This window comes from Tachysurus fulvidraco, chromosome 10, assembly GCF_022655615.1.
Source record: "Tachysurus fulvidraco isolate hzauxx_2018 chromosome 10, HZAU_PFXX_2.0, whole genome shotgun sequence".
In the NCBI taxonomy this organism is placed as follows: Eukaryota; Metazoa; Chordata; class Actinopteri; order Siluriformes; family Bagridae; genus Tachysurus; species Tachysurus fulvidraco.
This window is the reverse complement of record NC_062527.1, coordinates 1,158,359-1,172,500: the sequence shown is the minus strand read 5'-3', so window position 1 is coordinate 1,172,500 and position 14,142 is coordinate 1,158,359. Positions and strand designations below refer to the sequence as shown.

General features: G+C 41.3%; 1 protein-coding gene across 2 annotated transcripts in view; it reads right to left on the bottom strand.

Moving 5' to 3' along the window:
• cntn1a (contactin 1a) overlaps nucleotides 1-14,142 on the bottom strand; it is a 70,758-nt gene that overhangs the window by 16,116 nt on the left and 40,500 nt on the right. For both annotated transcript variants that reach the window (XM_027140941.2, XM_027140942.2), the window contains exons 4-13: nucleotides 9,330-9,456; nucleotides 8,116-8,297; nucleotides 7,626-7,721; nucleotides 7,321-7,527; nucleotides 4,793-4,895; nucleotides 4,504-4,685; nucleotides 3,382-3,506; nucleotides 2,770-2,887; nucleotides 1,972-2,122; nucleotides 308-435 (exon numbers count right to left, since the gene is read on the bottom strand). In XM_027140941.2, coding sequence (XP_026996742.1) covers nucleotides 308-435; nucleotides 1,972-2,122; nucleotides 2,770-2,887; nucleotides 3,382-3,506; nucleotides 4,504-4,685; nucleotides 4,793-4,895; nucleotides 7,321-7,527; nucleotides 7,626-7,721; nucleotides 8,116-8,297; nucleotides 9,330-9,456 — 1,419 coding nt within the window. The remainder of the gene's footprint in view (nucleotides 1-307; nucleotides 436-1,971; nucleotides 2,123-2,769; nucleotides 2,888-3,381; nucleotides 3,507-4,503; nucleotides 4,686-4,792; nucleotides 4,896-7,320; nucleotides 7,528-7,625; nucleotides 7,722-8,115; nucleotides 8,298-9,329; nucleotides 9,457-14,142) is intronic.

The following is a 14,142-nucleotide window of genomic DNA, read 5'->3' as shown; positions in this document are numbered from 1 at the left end:
TCATAGAACGATGGAAAACAAAGAATTAAAGCCTTAAACTAATTCTGTCATTTTGTTCTAAAATTTCAAAATATAAGCAAAGAAGCAACAAGGCCAGTCGACAGCTGCGACCAGCAGGGGGCAGAGCAGAGTTACAGCTCAATCAGCATCTTGGGTGTCGACCAAGCGGCTCGAATCTCTACACATCATCTCAAACAGTCTAACCGTGTTCATCACTGGATAAACGACTGGAAATAAAAAAATCTCCGGTTCGAATAAACAATGCACATTTCTATAATTGATATGCCTTCGAATTTGAGCTTCTTACCTGTGACCGAGAGAGATCCGGTGCTGTTGGCTTTGCCTCTGTCGTTCTCAGCAAAGCATGTGTACCTCCCTTCATCTGACTTGGTAACATTGTGGATCTCCAGACTCCCGTCCTCCCAAATGAAAATCCTGACAGCGTTACATTGGGTTTTCAGTTTGTTAAATACACAATTCTATATTAAATTAAATGGATTTAAAATATAATAGATTCAATTCTACACAATCGGTTACCAAACTATACCAAATATCAAATCGTAATCTTTTTCAAGATGCCAAATTGTGTGCAACGTTATTTAAAGATACAGATCATTTTTATTTATTTATTTTTTTATAGAGAGAATACCTTAAAGATGTCTTTTAAGACAGAACGATGCAGTGCTTTGAGTTTGTGTACCCTGGTGTGCATGTGGTCTAATAGTTTAATTCAGAAATCTGCCCCTGTCTGGGATTGATCACTGCACAGAGTATGAGTTTAATTTCCAGGTCTAAGGTTTGCCTTTTTGTTTATGGTCATGGAAGGAAGCAGCATCAGGAAAACTCAAATCTGTCGATTTGTTCTCTACCTCATCATATATATATATTTTATATTTCATTATAAATTACATTAATAAAATAAATGTATATAATGTACAAATACATTCATAAATTATATATCAATTTAAATACAGTAAATAAATAAATAAATAAATAGATAGATAGATAGATAGATAGATAGATAGATAGATAGATAGATAGATAGATAGATAGATAGAGAGATAGATAGATAGATAAAACAAGATCTCTTTCATAAATGTCCAATTTACGTTTTGGAACTCAGCATACTGTTCATTATTATCGGGTGTAATTGCACTGTTTGAACACCAGAGGGCTCAATCTGCGCATCAAAGACATTATATTTTAAGGAGCTTTCACAATTAGACAATAGCAATTTCACAAAGTGACCAATAGCTCTGGATCACAACAAATCACGTGTTATAAAACACATGGTTACACAATCACAGAATAAATCTTAATTAAAAAATGTTTATTATTAGCTTTATAAGAAAGATTTTATATAATACACTTGAACAAGGCAACAATAACAACAGTTTATTGATCTCTCAGGACATTTTAAGGGTCCAGTGTCCTGGATGATGTGCACTTTATTCTTTCCAGCATATTTACAAGAGGTTGTGTTTTTTAATTAATTTTTTTTTTAATTAATTCATGAATTTATTTATTTATTCATTTTATTATTTTATTTATATTTTTTTATTTATATTTATATTGTTTACTTATTTTTATTTTATTAATTAATTAATTTATTTGTTTGTTTATTTTATTTTTATTCATTCATTCATTCATTCATTCCCTACCGCTTATCCGAACTTCTCGGGTCACGGGGAGCCTGTGACTATCTCAGGCGTCATCGGGCATCGAGGCAGGATACACCCTGGACGGAGTGCCAACCCAACCCATATTTTTATTTATTTATTTATTTTATTTTATTTTTAGTTCATTTATTGTTTGAAATATATACCACGGTTTAATTTTTTTTTAATAATAATTAATAAAAGGTCTTTTCACTCTGTGATGTTCAACTGAACTTTTCTGCAGCCTCCACAAGTGACAGATGAAATCTTGTAGATAAATGAAGTCTTGGTTACAGTGAAGCTTATCTCCTACCTGCTGGAATTGGAAAGCATTTCTGTGCCTTTGCTCCAGGAAAACGTCGGTCTGGGTGCCGCTTTGGGTTTGCACTCGATCACCACACGACCGTTTTTTGCCCCCAGCAGCCTCTGCTTAACCGGGTTGAACTGGAATGAAGGAGCGCCCACTGGGGGCAGAAAGCATCAACGTGTCACAAAGCTCGAGTCTCCTCCAAAACCTTCAAGGCCAAACTTATTCTATATCCTGGATTCTAATCTTAATCTTTTCTCGAACAGAGTTTGAGTTATCAGCGACGACCAAACAACTTGCATCACTTTGATAAAGCACGTCGTACGATGACTTGCATAAGTATTCACCCCCCTTGATTTTTTTCCATATTACTTAAGTGTTAGAATCTGATGCTTGGTCGCTTCTCTGATTAAATCCCTCTTTATCCAGGCACGGATTTTCGTTGGTAGTAGTTGTATAGGAGATTCAAACCCTGAACTGAGATTCTGTATTCTGGAACTTTTCCCCTGGAGTTTTTTTTCCTGGTCTTCGTGATGCTGTTCGCATACAAAACATACGCTCGCTAACAAACTCTGGGTGCTTCCTGGCGAGACAGCGTTTATAATGAGATACCGTAACACACAGCTGGACTCCATTCGATTTCTCTACCGGTTAATTCATTTAGAGGTTTCACATCACCAGGGATGAATATTTACGCAATGACGACTTTACATTTATGGGATATTATGTGCCGTTTCATGGAGTGTGATACTTATGTAAGGCAACGTGGTGTATCTGAGCAGCACCTGTCGTGCCGGAGCTTACCAAAGACTCGCAGTTCGGCGTTGGCCTGGATCACACCGTGCCGGTTCTCGGCGATGCACTGGTACATCCCTGAGTCATCAGAAGTCAGGTGTGTGAAGTGCAACCCGTGCTTGCCGTACTGTTGAAGCAAACGCAGAATCACTTCATGACCGGTCTGATCAGCGAACTCAGTGAACCCTCGTAGAAAGACGCCATTATTTGTTAGTCTTCGCTGAAAGTTTTACTGATAATGAAGCTGATTTGCATGCACAGTGCGTTCAGCGGGTAGCTCCTGCTGTGTTATGCCCCCTGCATACACTCTCAGGCTTCTAGAGCAGAACCCACTGTTGCCATGGGTGTCTGTGCAATAGTGTCGGCACCCGTTCAGAATGGAGACAGAGCCTAGACTTTGCCTCGTTGATACTCTGCACTAATGTAGAGAGCAGAGTATGATTAAAGCCTGAACTGCACTTAGAAAACATTTCCCTGGCAAGATGCTAATCAACAGAGGGATATCGTTTAAAGTCGGAGCGCATCAGCTATCGCATAGACTCGAATGAATGGCCGACGGAAAGCCAATCAAAAGCCTTTAAAGTAATAACTTCAGAATGGAACGAGGGTTTAATGCCATACCTTTTGGCCATTTTTCATGAAGTATACGTGAGGCTTGGGTTTCCCGCTGGCTGCGCAGGACATGGTGTAGTCACTGCCGATGTCCCTCTCACTGCTGCTGATGTGCTTCACCCATTCCGGAGCAGCTGAAGGAGAAAAAGCCAAGAGAAAAGCTATACATACTGTAGTATTACTGTAGTAGTACTGAGAGGTTCACAGATTTATATAAATTACAAATTCTCTGAAAACATTTCAATCCATCGTACGTGACCGGATTAAACACCCGTATGTTGATGTGTTTGTGAAAAGTCTTTAATCTGTCATAAAGTAAAACGTATCGCCAAATATCACCCTGTTCTGTGGGGAAAATATCCTATTCTTCATTCATTCATCCAATTTCTGTACTGTTTATCCTACACAGGGTCACATGGAACCTGGGGACTCGGGGGGGACAGGGCACGGGACACCCTAGACGGGGTACCAATTCATCTTGAGGCACAAGTTCCCACACACTCACTCACCCATTCACACACTATGGAATATTTAGAAACACCAATTAGAGAACAACCCGTGGACTGATGAGAGGAATCTGGAGTATCTGAAGGAAACCCCTAAAGCAAGGGGAGAACATGCAAACTCATCAAACATAATCATTATTCTTTTTTTAACATGTATACAATTACAATAAAGTCATCTCTACAACTTGTTCTTGCAACTAGAGGTCTTCACGGGTCCACTTAGATCCGAAAACCCGAGGTCCGACCCGAGACCCGAGCGGGTTCGGGTCTAAAAGTTTCACGTGTGCCTCGGACACGGGTCGGGTATAATAATAGCAACATCGGGTCTCAGGTAATTTAAAATGAATGTGTTTTTACCGAATGGACCCGAGCTGGACAAATTGGTTGCAGAGTTTTTTTTGTCTGACCGGTGTGTCCAGGGCTGCATCGGTGTGTGCAACATTCGGGTCCAGTCAGGTTAAAAAAAATTTCCAACTGGTCGGGTTGGACTCGGGTCTAATTTTTCCGGGTTTGTCTCGGGTCGGGTCTTTTTTTTTGGGTCGGGTAGATTTCTTTAGACCAGAGAAGCCCTCTACTTGCAATCTTTACTGCGAGTCCAGAGAGCTTTTCCCTTCGGTCATCCTACCTTCCACATAGAGGTTGGCTTTGTGCCAGTCTTTGCCTTTAGAGTTGACCGCCTCACACTCGTATACTCCCTCATCCTCGTACTGCACGTTAAAGAGGTGCAAATGTCCACCTGTAATGCTGTTCTCATGATGGACTGGCAGCACTCCGTCCACCTTCCTCCATCTGATCTGGGGAATGGGACTGGGCCACACGTTGCATTCGATAAGATACAGTACGTAAATACACAAAGAAAACAAGACTTGACTAAATGTCATGCTATGGTATCATCGTAACGTAAATGCACTTACTTTCCTAATGCGAAACACTCCAGGGTGATGTTCTGGCCGACGAGAGCGTATGTGTCCGGAAACTTCACTTTTATATCGGCTGTGTACTTCCGAAGAGATCCTCCTGGAGACAGTAAACACAATCAGTGTGCTGAATCATCTGGTTTTAGAGGCCATTACCTGCATCAGCCTCTGGCTCCGAATGCACGTTGCTCTTGTTGTATTAAAATGCACGACACACTCTGTTGTGTTGTATCAGTCTAAATAGCCAGCCGTCTTTTCCCTTTAGGGGGTCACCACGGCGAATCATCAGTTCCCACCTAACTCTATCTTCATCATCCTCGACTCTCGCACCAATTACCTTCATGTCCTCATTTAACACATCCATGTACTGTATCTCCTCTTTGTCCTTCCTCTTGACCTCTGACCTACAGCTCCATCTCCAACATCCTTCTACCAATATAACCATCTCCCTCCTCTGTACATGTCCAAACCATATCAATCTAGTCTCTCTGTGCTCGTCCCCAAAACAGCCGACCTGAGCCGTCCCTCTGATGTGCTCCTTCCTAATCCTGTCCATCCTCGTCACTCCTAAAGAGAACCTCAACATCCTCATCTCTCATCCTCTACCTTGTGTCTTTTCCTCACTGCTACGGTCTCTATCCCATACAGCAGAGCTGCTCTCACTACCGTCTTCTACGCCTTACCTTTCATTCTTGCTGGCGCTCTTCTGTCTCACACACGACACTACTGACACTTTTCTCCACCCGCTCCAACACGCCTGCACTCGCTTCTTCACCTCTTTTCCACACTCCCCATCACACTGGACGATTGCCCCCAAATACTTAAACTCCTGCACCATCTTGACCTCAGAACCCCTGTAACCTCACTGCTCTACTTCCCTCCCTCTCGTTCAAATACCTATTCTGTCTTACTACTGTATCACAAACATTCCTCTTCTTTCCAGAGCAGACCTCCACCTTTCCAGATGTTCCTGGAAAGGCTGTAAAGGTGGGGCAGGATGAACCTAAGTCGTAGGAGATGTCAGGAGGTAGTCCGGATGTCGGAACCTGTCGCAGATAAACTAAATACTTAACAACTCTGCTATTATAATAAGTTTATTTCCAGTGTTTAGATAAAAAAATGCTCACAAGCACAGGAATGATGAAATATAATCAAACCAGAAGGAATATAAAGAACTGAACTGAAACTAATGTGAAATGAAATCCAGTTCCGAAAAGTGAAAGCTGTTCTTAGGCTAAATGTTTGTGCTGCTCATGCAAGCCCAAGTGTCAGAACACAAATAGAGAATAATTAATGACCCCACAAAAAAGACCTCCGGGGAAGAGAAACGACTGCCTCTGAATGTCTCGCCTCGATTCTTCTCCTTCCAGCTTTATACAAACAGACACACAAAAGACTCTTGACTGCTTCAGCTGTTGTTTCTGCCTCACTGGCAAAAGTATAATTAATCACCATTTCCATCCAGGCTGCGTCGCTCTGACAATGAAGCGCTGTATCGACGGCTCTGCGATTTAAATCGGCCGCCGCCACCGCGAGGTTACACTCTTCTAAATAACGCGACGGAAGCGTTTTTAACGATTGTGTGGAACTTTTATTTGTCCTTAATCGAAAGTTTTGGGAAGACAGACCTGGTCGTAGTGATGACGGATTTAAATCTGATATTTATCTCAAAGCGTTTGATTGCCATCTGTGTAAGTCTTCGCATACAGTGATACACATTCTCTGGAATCACTGACAATATCACTGCCTTGCATAAGTAATCACACCCCTGAACTTTCACCCTTGAATTTCTTTTTCATTCACTCATTTCCTACCGCTTATCCGAACTTCTCGGGTCACGGGGAGCCTGTGCCTATCTCAGGCGTCATCGGGCATCGAGGCAGGATACACCCTGGACGGAGTGCCAACCCATCACAGGGCACACACACACTCTCATTCACTCACTTTCTTTTTCCTTTAACATCTTTATGGTGCAAATTAGACAATATGTCATAACATCTGAAGGTGCGATTTTTTTTTATTCTGACACAAAGGTTAATGAAATAAATAAAAAAATGGAGAAATAAGCATTGAATCCATCAGCTAATGGATCTCCATCAGCTTTCCTGATACTTTTGCCCTCTAATCTCGAATTAAACACCGACTGAAGGGAGATTGTCGATGATGTACCCACTGCACACAAGAGGGTTGTTTTCCTCTTTGGTTTTATGTTTTCAGGAGCTTTTATAGCTGCTTGGGGTTTATGATGCTGTACTGTATGTGTAGGCATGTTCTCTAACAAACTTTAGGACCTTCAAGGAACAGGTGCCTTCGTGACAAGATCGTAGGACACGAGTCCGTTTCCTGGGATGTGACTTCTGAAACCAGTTAAGGGGATTGACAGATTCATGCGATAAACAGAGCAGCTGAAGGACACACTGCGTAATCCCTAATTAGTTCCTGAACTAAACACTGCTTATAACATCTGAAAGTTCATGGAGGAAAATCTGAAATTCTAATTAAAAAAAAAGGAAGTAAGTGCATACTCTCAGACTGTGGGACTAAAGGGATAAACTTGCTGAAGACACTCTTGGTGATGGATAAGCTGGAGACGAAGCAGGAGTAGTTCCCGCTGTCAGAAGCCTCCACTTTAGCGATATACAGATTCCCTGTGGTCTGCGAGACGAAGCGTCTCTTATCCAGCGGGATGAAGACGGGAAATTCGTTCAGCATCCAGCGGAAGGTAAGATCGTCTGAACCAAAAAAAAAAAAGAAAAGACCGTTTAAATATCAGGAATCGTTAAGATTACGGATCACTTCTATCCGAGAGTAGATTATTATGAAGATTAACCTGGGAAATGTGGAGGAGGAGCACATAAGAGCACCACCCCCTGACCTTCCTTCACACGCACGGCTTCTCTTTCTTCCGTGGAAAACATGTCCAAATCTAGGAGTAAACAGAATTCAATTCATTTAAACCTCTCGACAAAAAAAAACCTCTAGCGAGATGACCTTCGGAAAAAGAATCTCACTTTTTGCAAACAATAGGACTGAAAAAGCAATTTCACATAATATGCATCATCATCATCATCATTTCACTTTGCCTTCATCAATGGAAGCCATGATTCAGCACAACCAACACGAGCAATTAAAAACGTTGACACCGGAAATTAATTCCCAGGTTGTCTAGGGATAAAAAGCATAACGTTTTTGGGTTTTTTTTGTATTTCTTAGAAAACGCTGAGAGTTTATGTAAAGCTAAATAAAGGAGAAAAAAAATCCAAGGTGAACAAAAGCGGCGTTACGTAACGGCACGTCTTGGCGCCGTCACCATCACTCACATCCAAACTGGACAGAAGCTTCTCGGCTGACGACGGTGCCGAACTTGTTCGTTGCCAGGCAGGTGTAGTTGCCAACATGAGAGCTCTTATCAGGTCTGCTGATGATCAGATTTCCCCCCATCAGGACGTAGTGGAGGTTTGACTCGCTCGAGAAGTCAATGTCCAAGTTGTTCAGCCTCCAGCTGCAGACAAGGAGAAGAAGATGGAAATGTGACGTGACTTGACATACGGCCAAGTACGGTGACCCGTACTCAGAATTTGTTCTCTGCATTTAACCCATCCAAAGTGCACACACACAAACAGCAGTGAACACACACACACACACACACATCGTGAACACACACCCGGAGCATTTATGCTGCGGCGCCCAGGGAGCAGTGGGGGGGTTTGGTGCCTTGCTCAAGGGCACCTCAGTCGTGGTATTGCTGGCCCGAGACTCGAACCCACAACCTTAGGGTTACGAATCAGACTCTCAAACCATTAGGCCATGACTGCCCCCTAAATAAAGGACATGCAGGACGTGTCATTCCGTATGGAGCTGAACGATAATTTAGCTTTCTTCACCAACACACCCTTAAGACATTCCTCATACATACTTTATACTACACAGTACTTTATTTCACTTCCGGTCATTTTTACATCATCGCTAAAGTGATCCGATCTGAATTTGTTAGGAATCTATCTACAGTATGCGTTTATGTTGTGCCGAGGCTTTCGGTACAAATATTTTTCAGCTCTCCATCTGTTATGACTGCCAACCCTGTGGGTGCTCTTGAAGCGATGCCAGCGCAACAGGAAATGAGCTGAGAGATGCTAAATCTCCTTCTGCAAATGGCCTCTGACTTTTAGGGCAAGTCAGGATGGGACGAACGTAACCCGAAGGAGACGGAGGGGAAAATTGAATCGGGGGAAGGGATGGGTGACGACGGGGTTACAGCAGTGGATTAATCTGAGGTGTAAAAGGGGTCAAACCCCTGATGGAAATGAAGTGGATAAGAAGATCGTCTACACTGGCAGGTCAAGGGCTGGGGCTTCCACGAGAGCAGCCGAGTGAAACAGATGACGAGTGTCACATAAACACGATTAACCATCTCACACCTACGTAATGACCTGCCATATAGCAGCAGTAGTACTGTTAAAATCCTTAAAATGAACAATAAGAGATGCAGAAATAAAAGCGAAACCCAGCATGACCAGTTCGAAGCATATGTTACTTGTATGTAGCAGGTGGCATGGCTCGTGCTCGGCAACTCATGATTATCTTGTCTTCTAGAGACTCCTCGGGGTAGATGGTGTCAACCGGCTGCTCCTCGAACACGGGTCCATGGCCTGAGGATTCGTCTGAGACACAAACATACACATGACATCATAAAATGATCAATTTTAGGGGAAAAACTGGAAAACAATGTCTAAAATCTGGGCTTGTGCTGAACTGTTTTATATGGGAGCAACATTACACATGATAAAGGGGTCCAAAAAGGCAACAAACTGGGGGGTTGGAGATGTCATTCTTGCCTGTCTTCAAAACTTGAGAGCCCTGAGTTCACTAAAACACTACAAGCTCCGTTAGCAATCGAGACAGATAGCGTCGCCTAAATAAAATACCGTCTAGAAAAACTGCCTTCAATCAACCTGCTGACTGTACTAGCAACATCTCAGACTAATTAGCCTCAGCCAGTCATTAGCAAGGCAAACATCAAACACCAGTCAGACATGAAGATGAATAACTAATGAGCCAAACGGAGCTCCTGCGAATCCTTACATCCAGACTGTGTGCTTCATCTGTCACTAACAATCTCTCAATCTTTGCAGGTTTATAAACTAGCAAAAAATCGTCTAAACGGTGGTTCAGTGGTGAAACAACACAGTTGAGGAGGCAGAAGAACTGAAATGAAGTGTAATGAAGAGATCTTGTTTCATAGAGAGAAATAATAATGATTTGAGAAGAGGAAAAAAACGAGGGATTGTGTGTGACGGGTAACAGACAGCAGAGAGTGTCTATAGTAGGAACTTCTGCCCTCCTACTATCTCCTTCTCTGATATTTGTAGGATATATATATAATATTTTTAGCTGGGGTTTAAACTGTTAGAAAAACCAAGAGGTCGAGAAAGAAACGGATCAATTTCAGTAAGCATTAAAACTCATTTCTGCCCATCACGGCTGCACCGGTACACAAAGTGATTTCGGCAGGGAGCCACGAGAAAAGCCGCACAACGACATCTTCAAAAAAGCGTGTCGTCTGTTTTTCTGACTCGAGGTACAGCCACTTAACAACTCAGCAGAAAAACAACACAAAATGCACAACACAAGCACTATTATGTGATTTTAATTTAATGAGATTATATTCAATTCAAGTTCAACTACTCTCGCTTAATAGACAGACAGACAGACAGACAGATAGATAGATAGATAGATAGATAGATAGATAGATAGATAGATAGATAGATAGATAGATAGATAGATAGATAGATAGATAGATAGATAGATAAACAGACAGACAGACAGACAGACAGACAGACAGACACAATGACATAATGCTGGTGCAGTAACCCGTACAGCCCCCGAAAGTCCTAAAGAAATAAAACTGAACTGAATTTAACTGAATTGAAATGGGGGGGCACAGTGGCATGTTGCATGTTCTCCCCGTGCCTCGGGGGTTTCCTCCGGGTACTCCGGTTTCCTCCCTGGTCCAAAGACATGCATGGTAGGTTGATTGGCATCTCTGGAAAATTGTCTGTAGTGTGTGAGTGTGAGTGTGTGAGTGAATGAGAGTGTGTGTGTGCCCTGTGATGGGTTGGCACTCCATCCAAGGTGTATCCTGCCTCGATGCCCGATGACGCCTGAGATAGAGGCATAGGCTCCCCGTGACCCGAGAAGTTCGGATAAGCGGTAGAAGATGAATGAATGAATGAATGAATTGAAATGCTTTTAACTAGTAAACATGTACCAATGGTGAATTACATTAGGTGCTACATAATGCCATTATTTGTAGAAACTTGTGCTAATTTAGGAATCACAACATATGATATGCAAACAAGACTAAAACTTGGCTCTAAAATTCAGTGCATGCTTTATAGTTATCGATAGGGTTAACATTATTATTAGCACTTATTATACTGTAACTCACACTGATTGCAGCACATGGGTCTGCATATGAACAGTCTTTGTTACATAAGATAATTCACTACGTAGCTCAGTTCTCTAATAAACAACAGACAAATAAGGAGCCTGTGTGAATATGAGCACAGTAGAGCCTTCATCCATCCATTCGGTTACTGACAAGCCTCAGATGACAGCAGGAAATGCCGGGAAGACCAGTAACTGCTCAGGATAATCGGTGATGTGAATCCAGTAAATAAATGTAAAGGTAAACAAACCTACACCATTGTGTTTGCAAAGCTAGCGACAGAGAGCAAGATCTAATAAACGTTCCACAACCGGGTTTCGATCCTGTGAGCCGCTTCCGACGAAAGCATTAGGTCAAGGCTTATTTATGACAGGCTCTCTGAGTGCCAAGCTTGATTAAACACAATGACAAAAGGCAGGCTTGTACCACGCAGAGCTCAATACATCACAAAATACCACAGTGTTAATATTTATATTCCTTCTAGGACCTTCTTTCCGCAGCCCCCAACCTCAACCAGGACAGCACTCGGGGCTTTTAAAGCACTTTCCTTGGATCTGTCTACTGTACACAACACCCACAACCTCAAATGTACTGTAGTTAATTTTTCTTTTTTTTGCAGAACATAACTTCCATAAATGTACTAAAATTCCATGTAATTGAACACATGTACACATCTTTAAATATTCATATGCTGCAGCCCTAACGTTAAGTATCTTAAAACATCGAGCATCTTTTTTGGTTTCTATGTTTGAACTAGGGATGTAGGGATATCGGTGCCGATCCAAGCATTCTGAGTGGATCGGGTATCGGTGGTGCGTGACCGATCTAAATCCGATACCCGTTGTCATGGGTATCGCACTTTTCAGAGCGAATCCATTCCGCTTGAGGAATGCCCTAATAAATTCAACTCCATTCCTCCATTCCAACTCCATGCTGCTTCCTGAAATCCATGGGCGTCGAAACCATTATATGTGTGTGTGGGACAGGACACGCCCACTTTTTATTTACTTCCGATGCCCGTGGTGGTTGAATACTGTCAATTAACTATTGCTTGAACTTATAAGAAAAATACACTTATATATGAAATTACGTAAATGTAAAGAAATATAATAAATTTTATAGTAAACATGTCGCACAACCGCCTGCGACAGACAGACAAGTTTATCAGGCGTCCTTTCTGTTTACCTCAGCGCGTTAAACATGTCGCTCATTTGGGTGTGAGGTTTACTGTTTAATACATTTTACATCGTGTTTTAAGAGTTCTAATATAAGATTCACTTTAAAATATTGCATTTTCTACATAAAATAATTTAATTTAATAATTGCAGTATATATGGTTTAGATTGTTATACTACTAACTGTTAAAAGTTCTGTTTGTTACTGCATTAATATTTTTTTTTACGGTTTCTTGTGTTTTCATTTTTCATACAGTAATATGGGCATTTTTGTATTTCTTTGCCAGAAACAAATAAATCTTAATAACTAAACGAGTTGTTTACATTCATATAGGGGCATTCGTGGCCTAATAGTTAGAGAGTCTGACTTGTAACCCGAAGGTTGTGGGTTCGAGTCTCGGGCCTGCCACGACTGAGGTGCCCTTGAGCAAGGCACCAAATCCGCCCCAACTGCTCACCGGGCGCCGCAGCATAAATGGCTGCCCACTGCTCCAGGTGTGTGTTCATTGCTGTGTGTGTGCACTTTGGATGGGTTAAATGCAGAGAACGAATTCTAAGTATGGGTCAACGTACTTAGCCATATGTCACTTCACTATATATATATATATATATATATATATATATATATATATATATATATATATATATATATATATATATACACAATAATCTAAAAAAAAACATTTGGACAATGCCAATTTTTCTAATTTGAAAAAACTCTAAATATTTCCAAATTTGTTCATTTAAAGCTCCTCAGAAATCCGCCACGTCTGGTTAATTTCTCCACTGGCTTCTCCTATTTACCTGGTTTAATAAGATTTATATAGTTTTATTTTATTTTTCAGATAGATATATTTACACACAAATGCTGGTTTCTTTTTTCTTTTTACTCTTCTACCTTACAGCTGAATGTAAGCGCGACTCCTAATTACAGCAGCTAATGAGAGACGCTAGTAAGGAAAATCGAAACAAAACTCTACAGCAATGATGAAAGTGTAGTTCACTTAGATTTGTTAAAACTATATGTGCCCTAATCTCAGACAAACTCTTTTAAAACCTATTATGTGTAAGTAGGATGTTGTTTCATTTTCTTCACCTAGTCTCCCATCTTAACAAATCATGACACTTTTCGGCAAAATATTTCTGCACAAAAGTGCTGCTTGATGTACGAATGCTCTGTATTTATATCTCAAAGAAGCATTCCTGTTACTTTACATAGGGCATGCAAGAAAAAATGCGAGCAACACCAAGACCATAAGAAGTCAGATATCACATTAGCTCATCTGGCAAACGGCGTAAGAATCAAACGCACAAAAGGGATCAAAAGCAAAATATCTGGCTGCCAGAAAACACACAACTCTGTCATGGCTTTGATGGAAAAATAGAGGGGTGTGCGTTCGCGGGTGTGTTGGCGTGATTTGTGCACTATCCAAATCTAAGAAAATGGTAAGTAGTGATGTAACAAATATTCTTTCTTCCTTTACTTCCAGTCTGTTAACTAGCATTGCTGACAGGCTGATATTGAATGGCAGTAACTAACAGTATGCTGGCTCTCTGTAGCTGTAGGAAACCCAGCATTGTTTTCACATCTCACTGCTTTTAGTGCTCTGGTACAAACCGGTTGTAGATCGTTTATAGTTTATTCCACAGTGTCACCAATAACATAAAATTTTACAGTCATCAACTAAAATATTATTATCTACTGCCTAATTCTTATTGTCCAT